At 27.8% G+C, this 17,374-nt stretch overlaps 2 protein-coding genes across 3 annotated transcripts; one reads left to right on the top strand and one right to left on the bottom strand.

Moving 5' to 3' along the window:
• Positions 1-5,337: 5,337 nt before the first annotated feature.
• On the top strand, positions 5,338-6,885 carry LOC110668316 (probable aquaporin PIP2-8). Its single transcript, XM_021829510.2, has 4 exons — positions 5,338-5,747; positions 5,965-6,260; positions 6,358-6,498; positions 6,605-6,885. Exons 1-4 carry the CDS (start codon positions 5,462-5,464, stop codon positions 6,722-6,724), a joined length of 843 nt encoding a protein of 280 aa, XP_021685202.1. The 5' UTR covers positions 5,338-5,461; the 3' UTR covers positions 6,725-6,885.
• A 4,797-nt stretch (positions 6,886-11,682) lies between these two features.
• LOC110668297 (uncharacterized) lies at positions 11,683-16,601 on the bottom strand. 2 transcript variants are annotated; one of them, XM_021829490.2, is made up of 7 exons: positions 16,425-16,601; positions 15,713-15,863; positions 15,226-15,425; positions 14,842-15,082; positions 13,241-13,377; positions 12,928-13,156; positions 11,683-11,997 (listed from the first exon to the last, which is right to left on the bottom strand). In XM_021829490.2, exons 2-6 carry the CDS (start codon positions 15,834-15,836, stop codon positions 12,929-12,931), a joined length of 930 nt encoding a protein of 309 aa, XP_021685182.1. In that variant the 5' UTR covers positions 15,837-15,863; positions 16,425-16,601; the 3' UTR covers positions 11,683-11,997; position 12,928. The 2 variants fall into 2 exon arrangements, with proteins under 2 accessions (XP_021685182.1, XP_021685181.1); XM_021829489.2 differs by having other exon boundaries at positions 15,713-15,866; positions 16,425-16,600.
• Between the last annotated feature and the right edge of the window lie 773 nt (positions 16,602-17,374).

Genomic DNA, 17,374 nt, shown 5'->3' with positions numbered 1-17,374 from the left:
ATAACATTGAAATGTTATTGCATGAAAATTCAACCTCATTATATGCATCATTGGCAATTATGTATAAATATTTCAATTTATTTTAAAAATTTAAACCACCACCATCAATGCTATTGCACCTTACATAATTTCAAAAAGTTTATAACCAGCTGCAATCATGAGAAAAATTAATTATTACTAAAAAATTTAAACTGAATCGTTTTATTTTTTTTTTAGCTAAATTTTTATACCCAATAAATTTTAATAACTAATCTTTGAAAATAAATAATATAAAATAAATATTTGTTGATTTTTTTAAGAAGCATAATTGATTAAAAAAAGTAAATTTAACAAAAAAAAATTATATTATTTTCTCCTTTCCATTGAGAGTTTGATTTTCCATGAATCTTTTCTTATTTTGTGCGATTTATTGAACTTCTTATCTTGGATGTGGTTATTTATTTCACATATTTTATTTTGTAATAAATCATTTACAAAGAAAGAATTTAATTAATTTTTCACACAATCATATTTATTAGATATTTAGTTCATCTGTTAGATATAATTAATATTTAATGGACATCCAAATAATTAAATTAAAATATTCAATAAAGCTAAAAAAATATGATTAATAACTAATACGCAATTAAAAAGTATCTTATATAGAGCTATTCATAAACAGCCTATCTTTTCTTTTTTTTCTTTTTTTTGACAAAAATAACTTTTAAATAAAAACTCACAATTCCCTCTCTCTGCCTATAAATTATTTATTCGTAGACACTTGATTAACATTGCAACACTGTATGCACTCACGCATATTCACAACATAGATTTAGAGTCTTTTTGTCATTTTTGTTGAAATTATTATCGAAAAAATTATTTTTTTAAATATATTAATTAGAGAATATTAAAAAATAATTAAAAATTAAATTTGATCAGTTTTAATCATAAGAATATAAAAATAATAAAACAATTTTTTTCCAATTATTTTTCACAATAGCATCTAAAATGATGCTTTTATTTAAAAAAATAATTTCAGACTCTGAAACTCAATGCCAAAACAGAGTTTTAAAAGTTTGCAGTGTTAGATAAATCTTAAAGAGTGCACACCAAATAAAAAAAAATCATGTTTATTTTTTTAATAGTTATTTAAATTAATTTTTTAAATGCTTTAATTTATTATTTTTTGGAATGAGTTTAAGAATACACCCTCCAAACATATTTTATCTATTTTAAAAATAAAATAAATTATATAATATAATAAATCAATAATTATATATTTATATTTATGTTAATAATAAAATAAATAATATGATATAGAAAATTAATAATTATATGTTTATTTTAATAATTAAATAAATTATATAATATAATAAATTAATAATTATATATTTATTTCAGTAGTATAGTAAATATATTATATATACCCTTATTAGTCATTTTATATATTAACAACAGCTATTAAGCTATCAGTCATCAATTACATTCAATAGTTAAACTAAACAGGCTTTTAATTTTTATTTATCTTAAAATATTTTTTTGAAATTAAAAAAATTAAATTTTTTCATTTCAAATGTGAAAATTTATTAAAAATTAGTTAAATGAAAATTTTGTAAAATTACAGTTTTCAAATAGACAAATAAATGTGAGATAACTTTGTAGACACCATATTTTGATCGACCATTAAATGCACAACTTGTATAATTAATATACAATTTTCTCTTTAAAAGTTATAATGCAATTTCAATTTCATTAAAAATATTATTTTCTTGAATGGATTTCCCATTATCTGATCTCAACAAGTTACTTTAATTGTGACCTGATCACAGGTCACAACCTTAGCTCCCACATTTTGATGCGAGACATCAGCATTGGCTCTCCCGTCACCCTTATAGCTCTTTACAGGTAAATGCCTTGATAGTCCTTTCTCTGATTGGGTATTATTAGGCTGTATTTGTTATGTAAGCTATAATCTGAACTGTTAGAACATTTAATCACACCGAACTTTTAGAGTAGATTCGAGTTAGATTGGCCTATCTCACAAATTTTACTTTTTGCCTGTTACAATAACACATACGTCATTTCAAAAGCATATTTCTCTTTACTTTTAGTAATGTAAGAATACGAGTTCGGGTGGTATAAATATTGCTTGAGGATCGGTAGAATAGTGAATAGTTCGGATAGGAGGAGTGGGGTAAATACGAGGGTGTTGACAGGAAGAGTTCGGATTCGATTAGAGAGATTGGAAATAATAAGGGCGAGAAGGTTAGATATAAGTTCAGGTAAATATGGAGAGTTCAAGTGACTAATAAGAGATCGAAAATAAAGAGAGCGAGAAAAGAGTTTGAATAGTAAGAAAGAGATCGGAAAGTAACACGTGCAATTTGTCATTTCGCATATTCACATAGAATCATCTTATTCTTTACATCATTTTTCGAATATACCTGTCTTTTTAGCAAAGAGTTCGGGAGAGAGTTCTTTCCTGGAGCTCATGTTTACAATAGTTAGAATTCGTTAGCATTCACTAAAATTTTTCAAGAGGGAGAATTTTTCTTCTAAAAATTTTCTTAAAAGAAAACTTTACAATTTTAACATTATGGGTTCACGGGAGAGTCCTTACGTGAACTTCATGATTCATAAATTTTGTTTGGGTCCAATGGAGAGTCCTTCTTGGAAACCTTGCATTTGTGATCTAAATACGAGGGAGAATCCTCCCATAAAGAACATCTAAAATTAATCAACAATTTTATAAACATGTAAACATTTTGGGAGTGGATTAATGTTGGTAATGCCTTATGAATAATTATGTCGATGATGGGACATTCCTTCATTAACTAAGAGTCCTCATTAATGTAGAAAACTCTTTAGGTTATAATTAACACATCCCTTTTGAATTAGAGTCTTAGTTGGAAGAATGAAAGTCTTTACCCATATTAATCCAATCGCCAAATTCCTACACACACATCACATCCTCAATCATTTGGACACCAATGACGAGGTGAATAATGAGTAAGCCGAGAGTCCTCTTACTCATTATGAATCTCTAGGGGCTAAGCGAAACCTTCTCGGACTTAAGTCCTAATTCCGTGAAGGGAAGGACTTAATAAAAATAAGTAAAATATAAAATCATAATAGTAGTTATACCCACCTTAGAGCCTCCCCATTTACACTTGTATTTGTGACTACTCTAATTAGTGGAAAATTAATAATTCTTGTATTAGATACGGGAATTAACATGGTAATTTAAAACCCTAAAATTATCGATATTAAATTATAAAAAGCACATCGTTAAATCAACTTGCTCTCATTGAGGGATGATATGAGGTGCCCAACAACTTCCCTAAAAGTATACGGACTCCGAACCTATAATCTCTATTTTAAAAGTGGCTTTCTAAATTAAAAAAAAAAACAATAAATGGTTTTTTTTTAATTTCTTTCAAAATTAAAGTGACAACTCATCACTTTTTCACTTCGATAAGAATCGTTCGGCGATCGCAAAACGCTTGTGACAAACTTGATTGCTTTGATGTGAATCCTACAATACAAAATCTTAGATGTGAGAATGTTTCTAGATCTGTTCAATTTGGATGTGGGCAAATGCTTGACAATTATTAGAATCGTTCAAGTTTTAGCAGTTTCTCTTCAATTATGTTCAATTTTTTATATATTCAATGTTTCTCTATCCATTTCTCTAAAAAAAAAAAAGCAATATAACTAGCACGTGAATAAGTTTGCGCCATTGTTTTAAATTGTTTTTGTTCCATAAGAAAAGCTTCATTGCTAAATAGTCATGAACTCAACTATATATATATATATATATATATATATATATATATATATATATATATATATATATATATGCCCATTTGCATGTAACACTACATGAATTTGTGAGGTTTTAAATTTAAAATAATAATAAAAAAATATAAATTTATGACAATAGGAAAAAATTAAATATTGAAAATATTTTTGAAAATGAAATGGCAAATTTACTCAATAATGAACTCCATACATAATCCTTCCTTCCTTGTTAACATCTTATTATAATTTCAACACATTTAAACACATAAAATTTAAAGAATCATTTTTTTATAATTATTTTATGAGAAAATTAAATCATCTTTTAAGAAGAATATTTAAGGTTATTGAACCTAAATTCATTTCACTGTAGATTCAATATATAAAATATATGATAAAATTTATTTATTAAATATATAGGTTCATATTTTTTTATCTTAAATATATAATAAACTGAATTTAGCTAAAAAATTTTCATTAATTAAAATATATTTTTTTAATATGTTGGAATTGGTTATTAATGAGATTCATCCTTTCATCCTACTTTCCCTAAATAATTGGATTCATCCTTCTCTTTCTTGAAAAGATTTATGAATCATTATAAATTTAAAATTGTGAGTGTCACTTAATAAATTAATAATAAATTAGATAAAATAAACATTCACATAAGAAGTTGTTACTTAAACACAATTTATTATAAATTTAAAATAAAAAATTTATAATAATCCATCTATTAAATAAATATATCTCATATATAATTTTAACATAGACAGACTTGCTAATCGTTTTGATCAGTGCCGAGATCTCTTACATCTTTCTTGGGAAATTTGTCTCATTGCTTTCTGGAAGCTAGTAGGGTGGCATACCAACTCGCCAATTGTGCCGTTTTTTATGCACAAAATTTACAAATTTTGCATGGAGAAATTTTAAAACACAACTATTGTATTAAATAATCATCGATTATAATAAATTTTATATTATTTTTTATATATGTATAATGATTATATTGAATAAATTTTCATCCCTGCTCTCCTACTGATGTGATTGATTGATTTTAGCCACTGCAAACGATCTTGTTGGTGCTGCTCAGCCGCGAGTTTTAGCTTGTTAGTTGTGCTTTTCTTATATTTTATTCCCTTTTTTGTATTAAAAAAAAATAAATTTCATATATAAATATTTAAAATTGATTGATAAATGGAATAAAAATTCATTTTCCCTTAAATTATTGATTATTTTCTTACAGTAACTTGCAAGTAAGTCACCAACAAACTTCAACTAACTCCAAACATAACTGCCTAAAAGGTATACTCAGTTAAAAAAAAAAAAGTTACTACATGTGTGTCCAAAATTGAAAAAGATGAAAACTTTGGAAAAGCGAAGAGAGAAAAAGACAAGAAATAACCGTTGTAGGCGTTGCTTTTTGGGTTGGATGCCAGGCTGACGCTTCCCTCTCTTCTCTTACACTAGATGATTAGCTTCACATGCTCTTATCTGTCTTTTCTTTTCTTCCCAAAATGCCCTTCTCTTATGCATTAAATCCTCCTTTCTCTCTCCCTCTCTCTCTCTCTCTTCTTTAAAACCACTGTCAACCGATCTCTTCTTCTAACAGCTACTCCAATACACACCACCACCTTCAAGCTCACAGTGTTCTTGGCTTTTGGGTTTTGAGAGAGAGAGAGAGAGCATGGCTAAGGAAGTGAGTGAAGAAACGCAGCCTACCCATGGGAAGGACTATGTTGATCCACCACCAGCTCCTCTCATTGACGTGGCTGAGCTCAAGCTCTGGTCTTTCTACCGTGCTCTTATAGCTGAGTTCATAGCCACTCTTCTTTTCCTCTACATCACTGTAGCTACTGTAATTGGCTACAAGAAACAAGCTGACCCTTGTGGCGGAGTTGGGCTTCTGGGTATTGCATGGGCCTTTGGTGGCATGATTTTTATCCTTGTTTACTGCACTGCTGGTATCTCTGGTAATTAAGAACCCTTTCCTCTACTCCTTAATTATACATGCATCCATATAATGGTTACTTTTGTATTGCTTTTTTAAAGAAACTTATGCAAATTAGTGTTTTGCTGTTTTCTGTTTATGTTTATACTAAAACTCATCTCTCTACTTGAAAAATACTGTGTACCCCATTTGGTTTTGAGAGGTGTTTGTTAATGGGTTTTGCTTGTTTTTGAGTGCAGGTGGTCATATTAACCCAGCGGTCACTTTTGGACTTTTCTTGGCGAGGAAGGTGTCACTGATTAGGGCAGTGGCTTACATGGTGGCTCAGTGCTTGGGTGCAATCTGTGGTGTTGGGTTGGTGAAGGCATTTATGAAGCATCCATATAATGCTCTTGGAGGCGGTGCTAACTCCGTGGCTCATGGTTACAACAAAGGCACCGCTTTGGGTGCTGAGATCATAGGCACTTTTGTGCTTGTCTACACTGTTTTCTCTGCCACTGACCCTAAGAGGAGTGCACGTGACTCTCACGTCCCTGTATGTCCACTAGCTCGATCTCTTCTCTTCTCATCTCTTCTTAGCAAGTATAATGGGTCTTGGTTTTGATAGTATTTGGTTAATTAATTGGGTTCAGGTGTTGGCTCCACTTCCAATTGGGTTTGCTGTGTTCGTGGTTCACTTAGCAACAATCCCCGTCACTGGTACTGGTATTAATCCTGCTAGGAGCTTTGGTGCTGCAGTCATCTACAACAATGACAAAATCTGGGACGACCATGTATGACCCATTAAAAATCTTTTATATATTGGAAAAATTTTTAATTTTTTCCTATTTTTTAAGTTAGTTGAATGGTTTATAACATGTAAATTATTATTTATTGCAGTGGATTTTCTGGGTTGGACCTTTCATTGGAGCACTTGCAGCTGCAGCATATCATCAATACATTCTGAGAGCAGCAGCCATCAAGGCTTTGGGATCTTTCCGCAGCAACCCCACCAACTAAAACAAGAACGAGAAATCTCCACCAAGAAAAGAAAGCAAAGAAAACAAAAACAAAAAAAAAGCTTGTTCATCTCTAGTCTTTCTTTATTTTTATTCTCAATTTGTTTGTTTGTTTGTGTGTATTATGAGAGGATTATTATGATGATGACTCTTTTTTTCTCACTTCAATTCTTAAATCTTTCCTTTGGATTAAAAAAAAAAAAATCTTAATCTTTCTTTGTTAATTTAATTAATCCTCTGGCTGTGTATCATTGTTATGGAGTAGTGCCTGCTCTCTTTTTTACACATGGCTCCGTGCAGTGAAAGAATCTCTGTAGAAAGGCTAACTAATTTTGATTAATTAGCCAGTAAATGACAAAAACAAAAGTACCCTTTAGCCTCAATTAGCTTTAATCATATTCCAAACTTGAAGAAATGGTTAATGTATATAGAAATAATCAATAAAGATTCCATTATAAAGAATAATTAATACAGATTCTATATCATTTAAGATTTATGAAAAATAATTTATATATTTTTATAAAATATTATGAAAATAATTTTTTTCAAATAATTTTTTTTGCATTTGAAGTAATATTTTTTAAAATCGTTTTTAATGCTAAATGAACTTAAAATAATTTTTTAAAAAAAGATGCATTTTATATAAAACCTCAATATATATATATATATATATATATATATATATAATTATTTGGGTTGAATTGTAAATAATATTATTAAATAATTATAAAATTATTTTAAAAACTTTTGTTTAGTTACATTTAAAATAATAATTTTTAAAAGAATGAAAGGATAATTAGGGGTGAGCAATCGGTTCGAATCGAATCTAACTGAATCGAACCGAATTAAATTATAAAAATCAAACCGTCAATTTTAGAAACTGAATCGAACTGAAATTGATGAAAAATCGAATCGAATCGAACCGCTTTATTTCAGTTCGGTTCGGTTTAAACTAATTGGTTTGATTTTTGATTAATTTTTTAATTTAGACTTGATTTTCAAGTTATTTGGTTTAATTTTAACTTTGGTTTGAATCTAATAACCATTAATCAATGAAATTAAACAATTAATATATGTAAAATTAAATATAATTCATAAATTTTTCATAAAAATAAATTAATTCAAAAATCGATTCGGTTCGATTTGACTATATAAATCACTATTCGATTCGGTTCGGTTTAACTAATTTTTTTCTCTTCAAAATCGAACCGAACCGAAATAATCAAAATTTTTATAAATTAAAATCGAACCGAACTAATTAAATTTTAAAATCAAATCAATTGAATCGAATTGACTCGATTCAATTCGATTTTTCGATTTAAACCAATTTTGCTCGGCCCTAATCATAATTCCAAACGACTCCTTACTTTTGGACAAAAGTCCAACTAATAGGATTAACTGTACCAAAAAAGTAGAAAAAGGAAGCAAATAGTATTTCGTAGCATGACAGAGCTGCAATCCCCACGTGTCATGTGATTATAGGGTTCCAAGAAAAAGCATCACATGGGGTGTAGGTTGAGGATGGTAGGTTCTGGGTCCTGCTTTGATACCCCCCATCAGAGAAACAGTTACCCTACACAAAAGCTGAAAACTCAATTATTTTTGATCGGGTAAATTATAATTTAATTTTTATATTTTGATAAAATTAATTATTTAATTTTTATATTTTTAAAAATATTTTATTTAATATTTATATTTTATTTTTTTATATTGTTTAGTATTTTTATTAATTTTTTAATTAATATTAATCAAATTATTACTTAATTTTTTAATTTTAATGAGTTTAATTAATTAATTTATATAATTAAAAAAATATATTTATTAATTTATATAATTTAATTTCATTAAATTTATAATTAATTTTTATATTTAAATTATCTCTCTTATTTATTTTTTTTAAATTTTTTTTAATTTTTCTCTTTTTATATATTTTTTTCTATGATTGTACTCTTCTCTCTTTTATCCTCTTTTCATTTTCATTTGTTAATAAAAATATATAAACTGTTTATATAAAAAAATTAATTAATTTTTTTAAATTTTTAAATAATCAAGAAAAAATATTTTTTAAATAAAAAAATATAAAAATAATATTAAAAAAATTGAAAATTAAAAAAAATAAATTTAATTTTAGCCTATACATAATAAAATTTTTATTTTTATCTAATAATATATTTTTTAAAATATATAGACTAATTAATTAATTTTATTAAAATAAAAAAAATATTTTTTAAAATATAAAAATTAACTAATTAATTTTTTTAAAATAAAAAAATAAATAATAATTTAAATAGTATAAATAATGAAAACATTAATGAAAGTATTAAATAATTTAATGAAAATAAAATATAAGAATTAATTAATATATTTTTTAAAATATAAAAATTAAATAATAATTTTTTAATAAATAAAATATAAATTATAATTTTTCAAACTATTATAATATTATATTAAAATTATGAATATTTTAAATAAATTTTCATTTCTTTATTTTTTGGGTTCTCGTCTTTTTACGAAGTGCGAAATCAAGAATCATGAAAGTGAAACGTGTGAGTGGCGGAGGAGTGGTCCAGAGGGGTCAAAAAATAAGGCGGAAAAAGGACCACCACAGCCACATGGGTCACGGTGGTCCTCGCCTGTGTCTTCATCAGCCTTTGAGCGGTTACATGCGTGGTCCAAATTTGATCTTTTCAAATGCCCTAATGGCTAATGATCTGTGTCAGTAACGGTGCTGTGCTGCTACTGTTGTTGTGGGGAGTAAACGGTGTTCAATTTCGGGTCGATTTGGGATTTATCAAAAAATTGAAATTGAATCAAAATTTTAATATAATTTCAGTTTGAATATTCATTATTTCGATTTTGGTTTAATATGATTCTCAATTTTTCAATTTCGTTTATTCGGTTTCGGCTTGTTATGATTTCGGTTCGGTTTTTAAAATAATTTTTTATAATTATTTCCTTAAAAATTTATACTTAAATTAGCATTTAAATTTTGAATTAGGTTACTAATATATAATATATCATATAATATATCTTTTAGTTATTTTTAGATTATATAATCTTTAACTATAAAGTGTATATATAATTTAGAATTAAATATATTATATAATATAATATTATAAATATATCATATAATATATATTTAACTATTTATTAATCATATAATATTTAATTATAAGATATAAATATAATTAAGAATTTAAAATTAAGAATTATAAGGTAATTTAATATATTTATAATTAAAATTATTAAAAAAATATAAAAAAATAAAATATAATATTATGTTGTATTTAATTTATAATTATATATATATATATAATTATATTGAAATAATTATATTGAAAGTGTATAATATATCTAAAAAAAATATAGAAAAATATATGTATAAATTCAATTTTCAATTCAGTTTTGATTCGATTCTTAATGAAAAATTAAAATCAAATCAAAGTATCAAAATAATTTCAATTCAATATAATTTCATTGATTTGGTATAATTTCTTAGTTCGATTCAGTTTTTAAAAAACCATGCACAACCCTAGAGGGAGCCACCATTCTATTGATGTGCCTTGTTGATTCTTGCATTTGCTGGGTTTTGCAACGGTAAGCTCAACATTTTTGAAATGTCAACAATAAGCTCAACATGAATGTTGCCTTGAGCATGTTTTAATTTTTAAATTTTAAATGTCACATCTCACACAATTTTTAAAATGTAAAATCAAGTGAATTTTACTATCCTAACATGCATGAAAATTATAAGAAAAATGGAACTATAAAATTCAGAAGTCAGATCAAATATTTTTAAAGTTAAGAATGCCATAAAACTTTGCATTTTACATTACTTAAGCTCTATTTATTTTATGAACTTTTCTATATTTTTAAGTTAGGAACATTTAAAGAAAATTGGTTAACGAATTTTTTTTAATTAAAAGAAAAATTAAGTTATTTTTAAAGAAAAAGAGAAAATTATTTTCTAAATTTTGATAATCTTATTAAATATGAAAATACTTATAAATATATGATATAAACACATACCACTAATTTTAATATTATAACCAAATGATAGAAAATATTTTTATGAAAAATATTATTTCAGAAAACATTTTATTCATGAGCTACATTTATTTTATGATTTTTAAGCGTTTGAAACATTTAAGAAAATTGATTAATAGAAAATATTTATTTAATTGAAAGAAAAAAAAATTCATTTAAAAAAAATGAAAAAATCAAATTTTAAAATTTAATAATTTTATTAAAATATAAAAATATTTATACATATATAACATAAACACAAACCATTAATTTTAACATTATAGTAAAATAATAAAAAATATTTTTACAAAAAATATTATTTTAAAAAAATATTTTTTTATGAAAAATCTTTTCTTATACAAAATAATTATTTCCAGCAAAACAAATAGAATCTCAGTATAAATGAGTAAACAATGTAGGGGAGGTGAAAATCTTTTTTCTTTTTTTCAGCAAAACAAATAGAAGCTGAGATGGAAATTAGTCAGCTAACAAGATGGATCCTATAATTTTTCTTTTTAACTCTTTTAGTAAATCTTGCTTAAACATCCAGCTTTTACACCCTGTTGAAAGGAGACATGATAATGTTGTTATAAAATAAAATTTTTCATGATTTTCAAATCTTCATAAATTTTTAGTCTTTGAAAGGAATGGAAAGATTTTTAAAATATTTTAAAGTTTTAAAGACAACCTTCTTAACTCAACCAACCAATCTGATGAGTTGAAAAAAAAAAAAAAAAAATTTTCAAAAACCTTACGCTGTTCTCTTACACTTTTCTAAACACAATTTCAAGGTCTATAAATCTTGAAAAACCTTTCATTACTTTTAAAAAACCTCATCAACCTCCTCTCAAACAAAGGGTAAAGTGATCTATGAGCACAAAAAAGAAAATGATGGATTAAGGAGGCCATCTCCCCATCTAATCTACCGCTATATAGAAAAACTCCAGAGCTGTCTTTCTTCTATAAATCCAACAAAAGCTGCATTTGCAACATAGATTACAATGACGAACTTACGATGACATACAAAGCCAATCAAATTACACTTAAGTTTAGTCGCTTGTGTGATTTAAAACCGCAAGAACAATATCTCTCACTTGTATAGTTATCAAAAGACAACCAAATATAAACAATCTTGCATCCAGAAGTGAAGTTCACCATATTCATGCTTGGAGATGCTCGAGCAAAGATGCCCAGTTAGTGCAGATTTCCAACCCTTGATTTTTACAATCAGTTTGTACAAACAAGATGCTGCAATACAAAATAAAACTAGATTAAGAAGAATGCAAATGGTAATGACGACCAAATACCATTGCAAATAAAAAATTGAAATCAAAGCAGAGAAGTATCTCACTACAAACTTTGATAAAATACCACTAGCTCAAAACTAAATTCCAAAATGCTGTTTATTTTATGAGATGAACTGAATTTGTTCTTGCACACACACACACACACACACACACAGATGAATTGAATTTGTTTTCAAATAAGATTCATGAGTTGAAAATGAAAGACATCTAGGTCCAGACAGGGAGTCGTGGCAGCTGGCAAGATATGCAGCATATCACGAACTATAAATGTGAATCAGCAGATCTAAGTAATAATAATAGAAATTCACACAACAATTAAGAAAGAATAGCATAACAAATGAAATTTGGGATTTGGGTCCATATTCAACAAAGTACTTTTGAAATTAGTTTTAATTCATGATCTAGTAAAAAATATAAGTGGTAAGTGTTTATATTAATGGAAAAAGAATGCATTACTATGGGTTTGTTTAGTATCAATATTCATTTTGGTTTTAGCATATTGAAAAATAGGTAGATGAAACAAGTAAAATCACTTGATGGTTTTCACTTCTAGCAATATGTTTTTCTTCTTTAAGGCATCAGGTAACAAAAAAATTATGATTTAATAATATAAATTTCTTTGACTATTGGTAAAAAAAAAAAAAAAAAACACCAACATAAACACCAAATGGGCCCTATAGATTCCAATTTCTATTAGCCAAATTCTTATTTGAGCCATTCAAATCAGCCATTATCTAATGAGCTATAATTTAGTAAAACTTACATCAGTAACAACTGCAGTTTGCAAAAGACAGTAGAAAAAATAGAGGCTATACCTATACGCCTTAAGCAATAGCACTTGTACACACAAAACGTGATAATAAGCACACACCTTAGTCAGGCAAAGCAGTTCCTCGCTCAAGATTGTTCTTAATCTCCAGCGTGTATTTGCCAAAAGCTCGTTCAATCTTCTTATTGAAATGCTCATTACGGTCATTAATCGAGTCAATATCCTTCTCTTCACGGAACCTCCTCCTTCGACTAAATGACTTGCGTTTCTCCTCCCGGTCATTGAGTTCCTTCACCATCCGGTCAATCTTGTCCTCAGATATCTTGGGTGCCTAAAAGATTTGAACAGAAAATAGATCAACTATATGCTCTGAATTTATATTTACTAGAAAGCATAATCTTCACAACAGTAGTACCTTTCCATATTGAAGACTTGAGGCTTCACGGTAGAACTCAGGATCAGCTTCTTTCATTTTGTTATATTCTTCTAGATCAACCTCGATGTTCTTTGACCGCTTTTTATGCGCATTGTAGAGTGTCTTCTGATTGAAAACTGTTAGAAGCAAACTTATCAATTTCATCCTCATGCTAAACCCTTAAATCAATATCTTATCAATGGTGCAGCCAATATAAACAAGAATGCAAGAACATGTAGATTCATGTGTGATTCAAGGATTTACATTTAAGAAACCACCAGACAAAACACATTTGCAGGCCCTCATACCCATGTTGTCAGGACTGAACTGGTCAGAGCAAGTTTAACTGGGAAGCAGACCAATAGATGGTCCTGTATGGTAATCAACCCTTTATATCTAAGGAGTTGGTATTAACCTGTTGAACCTGTCAACATATTCCCAGTTTAATTGGTTAACAGGGTAAACGACGGTGCAAGGGCACGCTTAAGAAAAAACCCATACGTGTTGTGGAAGAGTTACACTACAGATTCCATTTGGCCTAGCACTAAATTCTGATTGTCTTGCCCCCCTCCCCATCCCTCCCATTTATAACGTTAAGAGTTATCAAACTCGCTAAAATTTTCATCAACATAAATATCTTTTTCATAGTTTAAGTTTTAATTGAACTATTTCTTTTATCATAATACATCACAATTGTCTTAAAATTTCAATTCTAATAAAAATTTTTGAATTACTTTATCCAAAACAATTATCATATTAAATTTATGAAATTTTAATAATTTACTTAAATTTAATGAAATTTATTAATTTCAATATATTTTTAATTAAATTTACTACTTTCTTCCAAATCTACAATCATCTTCCCCTTTCCACAAGCAAAAATGACCACCTCTCCAAGTCTCATAACTAAAGGTTACAGCTCCAACTACATCATCCAGCAATGCTCTCAGCTACAGCCACCAACTCATATTAGTCTTGGTCACAGAAACCGTTAATTAACCTTTATTTTTATTCCCAAATTCTTTTCCTATCCCTAAATTGAAACCACAAGCAAACCAAAAGTCCATTCAATTTCACTCTCCCTCAATTTGAAACCAGATTTTTTCCCCCTCATCTATCATCCTAATACCTGAAACCTGTTGAGGATTAGCTCCTCTTTTCTGATGCATTGCTTCAATTGGAGGTTGTGGGTTGGTATTTTTGGCTCCAAGATTGATGAGTTTGTGCTGCGTTGTGCCATAATTGTGAACTTATAAAAGGAGAGAGATAGTAACAAGTGGAAAAAATAAAACTTGTGCACCCAATTGAACAAAATAATTCAAATAGGCCAAACAGCACATTTGACTATTGAATTGGCCTCCTGGAGACTCTTAAATGCATTTGGGTAAAATCACTAACATAGAAATACTTAACTTTTCCATGATTTCAAGAAGTATACACACATAAGAAACCACTAAGACAGGTGTAAACAAGTATATAATTGGGAAAATAGAATAGACCTGTGTACATAGCTGAAGAATAAAGAAAGAGAACAGATAAATAAAACTAAGCAAGAAAACGACGCAAACAGAAATAATTAACAATCAGAGATCTGAACATACCATCCCAACCAAATGGAGCAGGATCTTTTTCCCATTTTTTATATTTTGCCTCAGCGGCCTCTTGTGTATCCAGCATGTATGCCTCTTTCATATCCAAACCATTTGCATCTAAAAGTTTTCCAATTTTTTTCTTCCTATCTTCAAGCCATTTTTGTTTAGAAATGCCCCTTGATTCTGGTGCAGCTTCCATTTTTTTCTTTTCAGCTACCATTGCTGTTTGATTGGCTTTTCTAGCCTCATTCTGCATTTAGCCATAAGCCATAATTATTTCTAAATGAAGTCCATTGCAATAATAGAAGATAAAAAAAGGGGGGAGCTTAATATTCACAACAAGTCTACTAACGAAATATGACATTCAGAACTTAAAAATTGCAAGAAAAGTACCATCTTAAGCCTCAACTCAAACAATTTTTTCTGCCTCCCAGTAAGTTGTGTACCATCTCCTTCCACATTTTCCTGGACTGGATGATTGTCGTCATCATCAGACTCTTCTTCAAAAACTGATCTTTCATCATGCTGTACCTCATCTTGCTCAGAAGCAAGTGTGGTGGACCCATAATTTCCACCTTTATCTTGCACAACTTCTGATTATAGTAGAAAAAAATGTCAATCAGTTAAATAAATAAACATGATCTAACAATGATTGTGCACCTACTACTGGGATGGAATCCCATAAATTTTGAAGTAAAGAATCTTCTACAAGCATCAAATTCAAAAAAATAAAGATCGTTGTTACCACAGATTATGCAAAAGGGAAATGGCATGTACATGAATTTACATCTTTCTGTATGTTTCATTTTTCCATCATTAATATTAGGAACAACCATGGTTAATAAAGGCAATAGAATAGCAAAAGAGTTTTTATAAGTACCTGTTTCTTTCTTACTCATTTGTGCCATAGCTTCTGCAATTTTTCTGAAGCAATATTCGACACACTCATGGTATGGATTAGATGCATTTATACAATCTGGGTGCACTCTCCTTTCTCCAGCCATCTTCTGCTAATTTGACCACCTTCTACACTACTGTAATTCCAATGATTAAACTTCTATTTTCAATTAAAACAGCTGCAAACCCATTACCATAGCATGAAATTATTTCAAACACTGACAACAATCACACCTAGTTTCTTAACAGGTACTAATTCAAATAAAAATCTCACCTAGGATTCCAAATTATGTTTTTCACTATAATTAACTAATACATTCAATGAGCCCTTATCAAATAAATGCATCACAAGAAACAAAATAAAAGCAATTTAACTACATGTTTTCCTAAAGAATCATAATTTATGCTATTTAGTACTAAAAAAAATCGAGCTTAAAAAAATCGAGCTAGTTTTCTTTCTTCATTAAAAAATCAATAACCCAAGAAAAAAGAATTGTTCCTTCATGAGCTAATCAAGTCAAAAACGGATTAAAAGGTAAGGAATTTGATGTTCCCGCAGTTCCTAGGCAACCAAACAAACGTTAACATTCACAAAATCAAAACCAACCCTAGAAGTCGCGACTAGTCAGAATTGAAATTAAGACGAGAAATCAAGGGTAAAAAGAAGACGAGAAAAGATAATCAAAGAGCCAAACCTGTGAAAGAGATTGCTTTCTCTATGATCTAACGTCTCCCTAGCTTAAAGGGAACGGGATAAAGGAAATCAGAGAATTTGGCTAGGGATTTTCGATATTCCTTTGCATATGTTATCCTTATACAGAGGCTCCAGAGTCTGTCCTAGGCCCAACCGAGCCCTAATTCTCTGTGTAGACAGCGTAGTATGTTTATTGATGTATAGTATAATTTTTATTGTAAATATATTTAAAAAATGAAAGATTATATAATAAATGATGATTTAATATTTTTTTTATTTAGTTAAATGATATAGTATGATTAAATAAATATAAAAATTATTAAAATTTATTTATTATTATTTTAAATATATAAATGATTTTAAAATATTTATTTAAATAAAATGTTATTTTATAAATAATATTATTATAATAATAATTAAAGATATATTTTATTTTTTTAATTAATTACTAAATATATCTTATAAAATATATAAAGTTCTATGAGAAAATAAATTATGCAAGAATAAAATAGGAATATAAAAATTCTTAAACATTTTAAACCACCAATTTGGAGTTTTGAAAAAATAAAGGTGTGTTTATTAACATTGTTGTTTTTCAATCTTATTTTTTATGACAATTAAAAAGATATATATGCCATTAAAAAGGAATAAAAATTCTTAAATATTTTAAACCACCAATTTAGAGTTTTGAAAAAATAAACCAAAAATCATTTTTACTTTCAGTTTTTAAATTTTGAGAAATCAGTTATTTTTCTCTACCTAAACTCATGGACTCAAATCAAGTTTATAAGATTTGAGAATCAGAGAAAGATTTCATATGGTGAAGAAAAGTACATTGCCCTCTTTATATACAAAGCATGCTTATCGTATCAAAGAAGCTAAACTAGGAAAAGTAAAAAATGTACAGTTGCTAGCTAACTAACTTAAGTTAAAGTTTCCAGCCACTATACT

This window comes from Hevea brasiliensis, chromosome 6, assembly GCF_030052815.1.
Source record: "Hevea brasiliensis isolate MT/VB/25A 57/8 chromosome 6, ASM3005281v1, whole genome shotgun sequence".
Taxonomy (NCBI): domain Eukaryota; kingdom Viridiplantae; phylum Streptophyta; class Magnoliopsida; order Malpighiales; family Euphorbiaceae; genus Hevea; species Hevea brasiliensis.
Note: the sequence above shows the minus strand (reverse complement) of the source record. Positions and strands in the feature narration are given on the sequence as shown.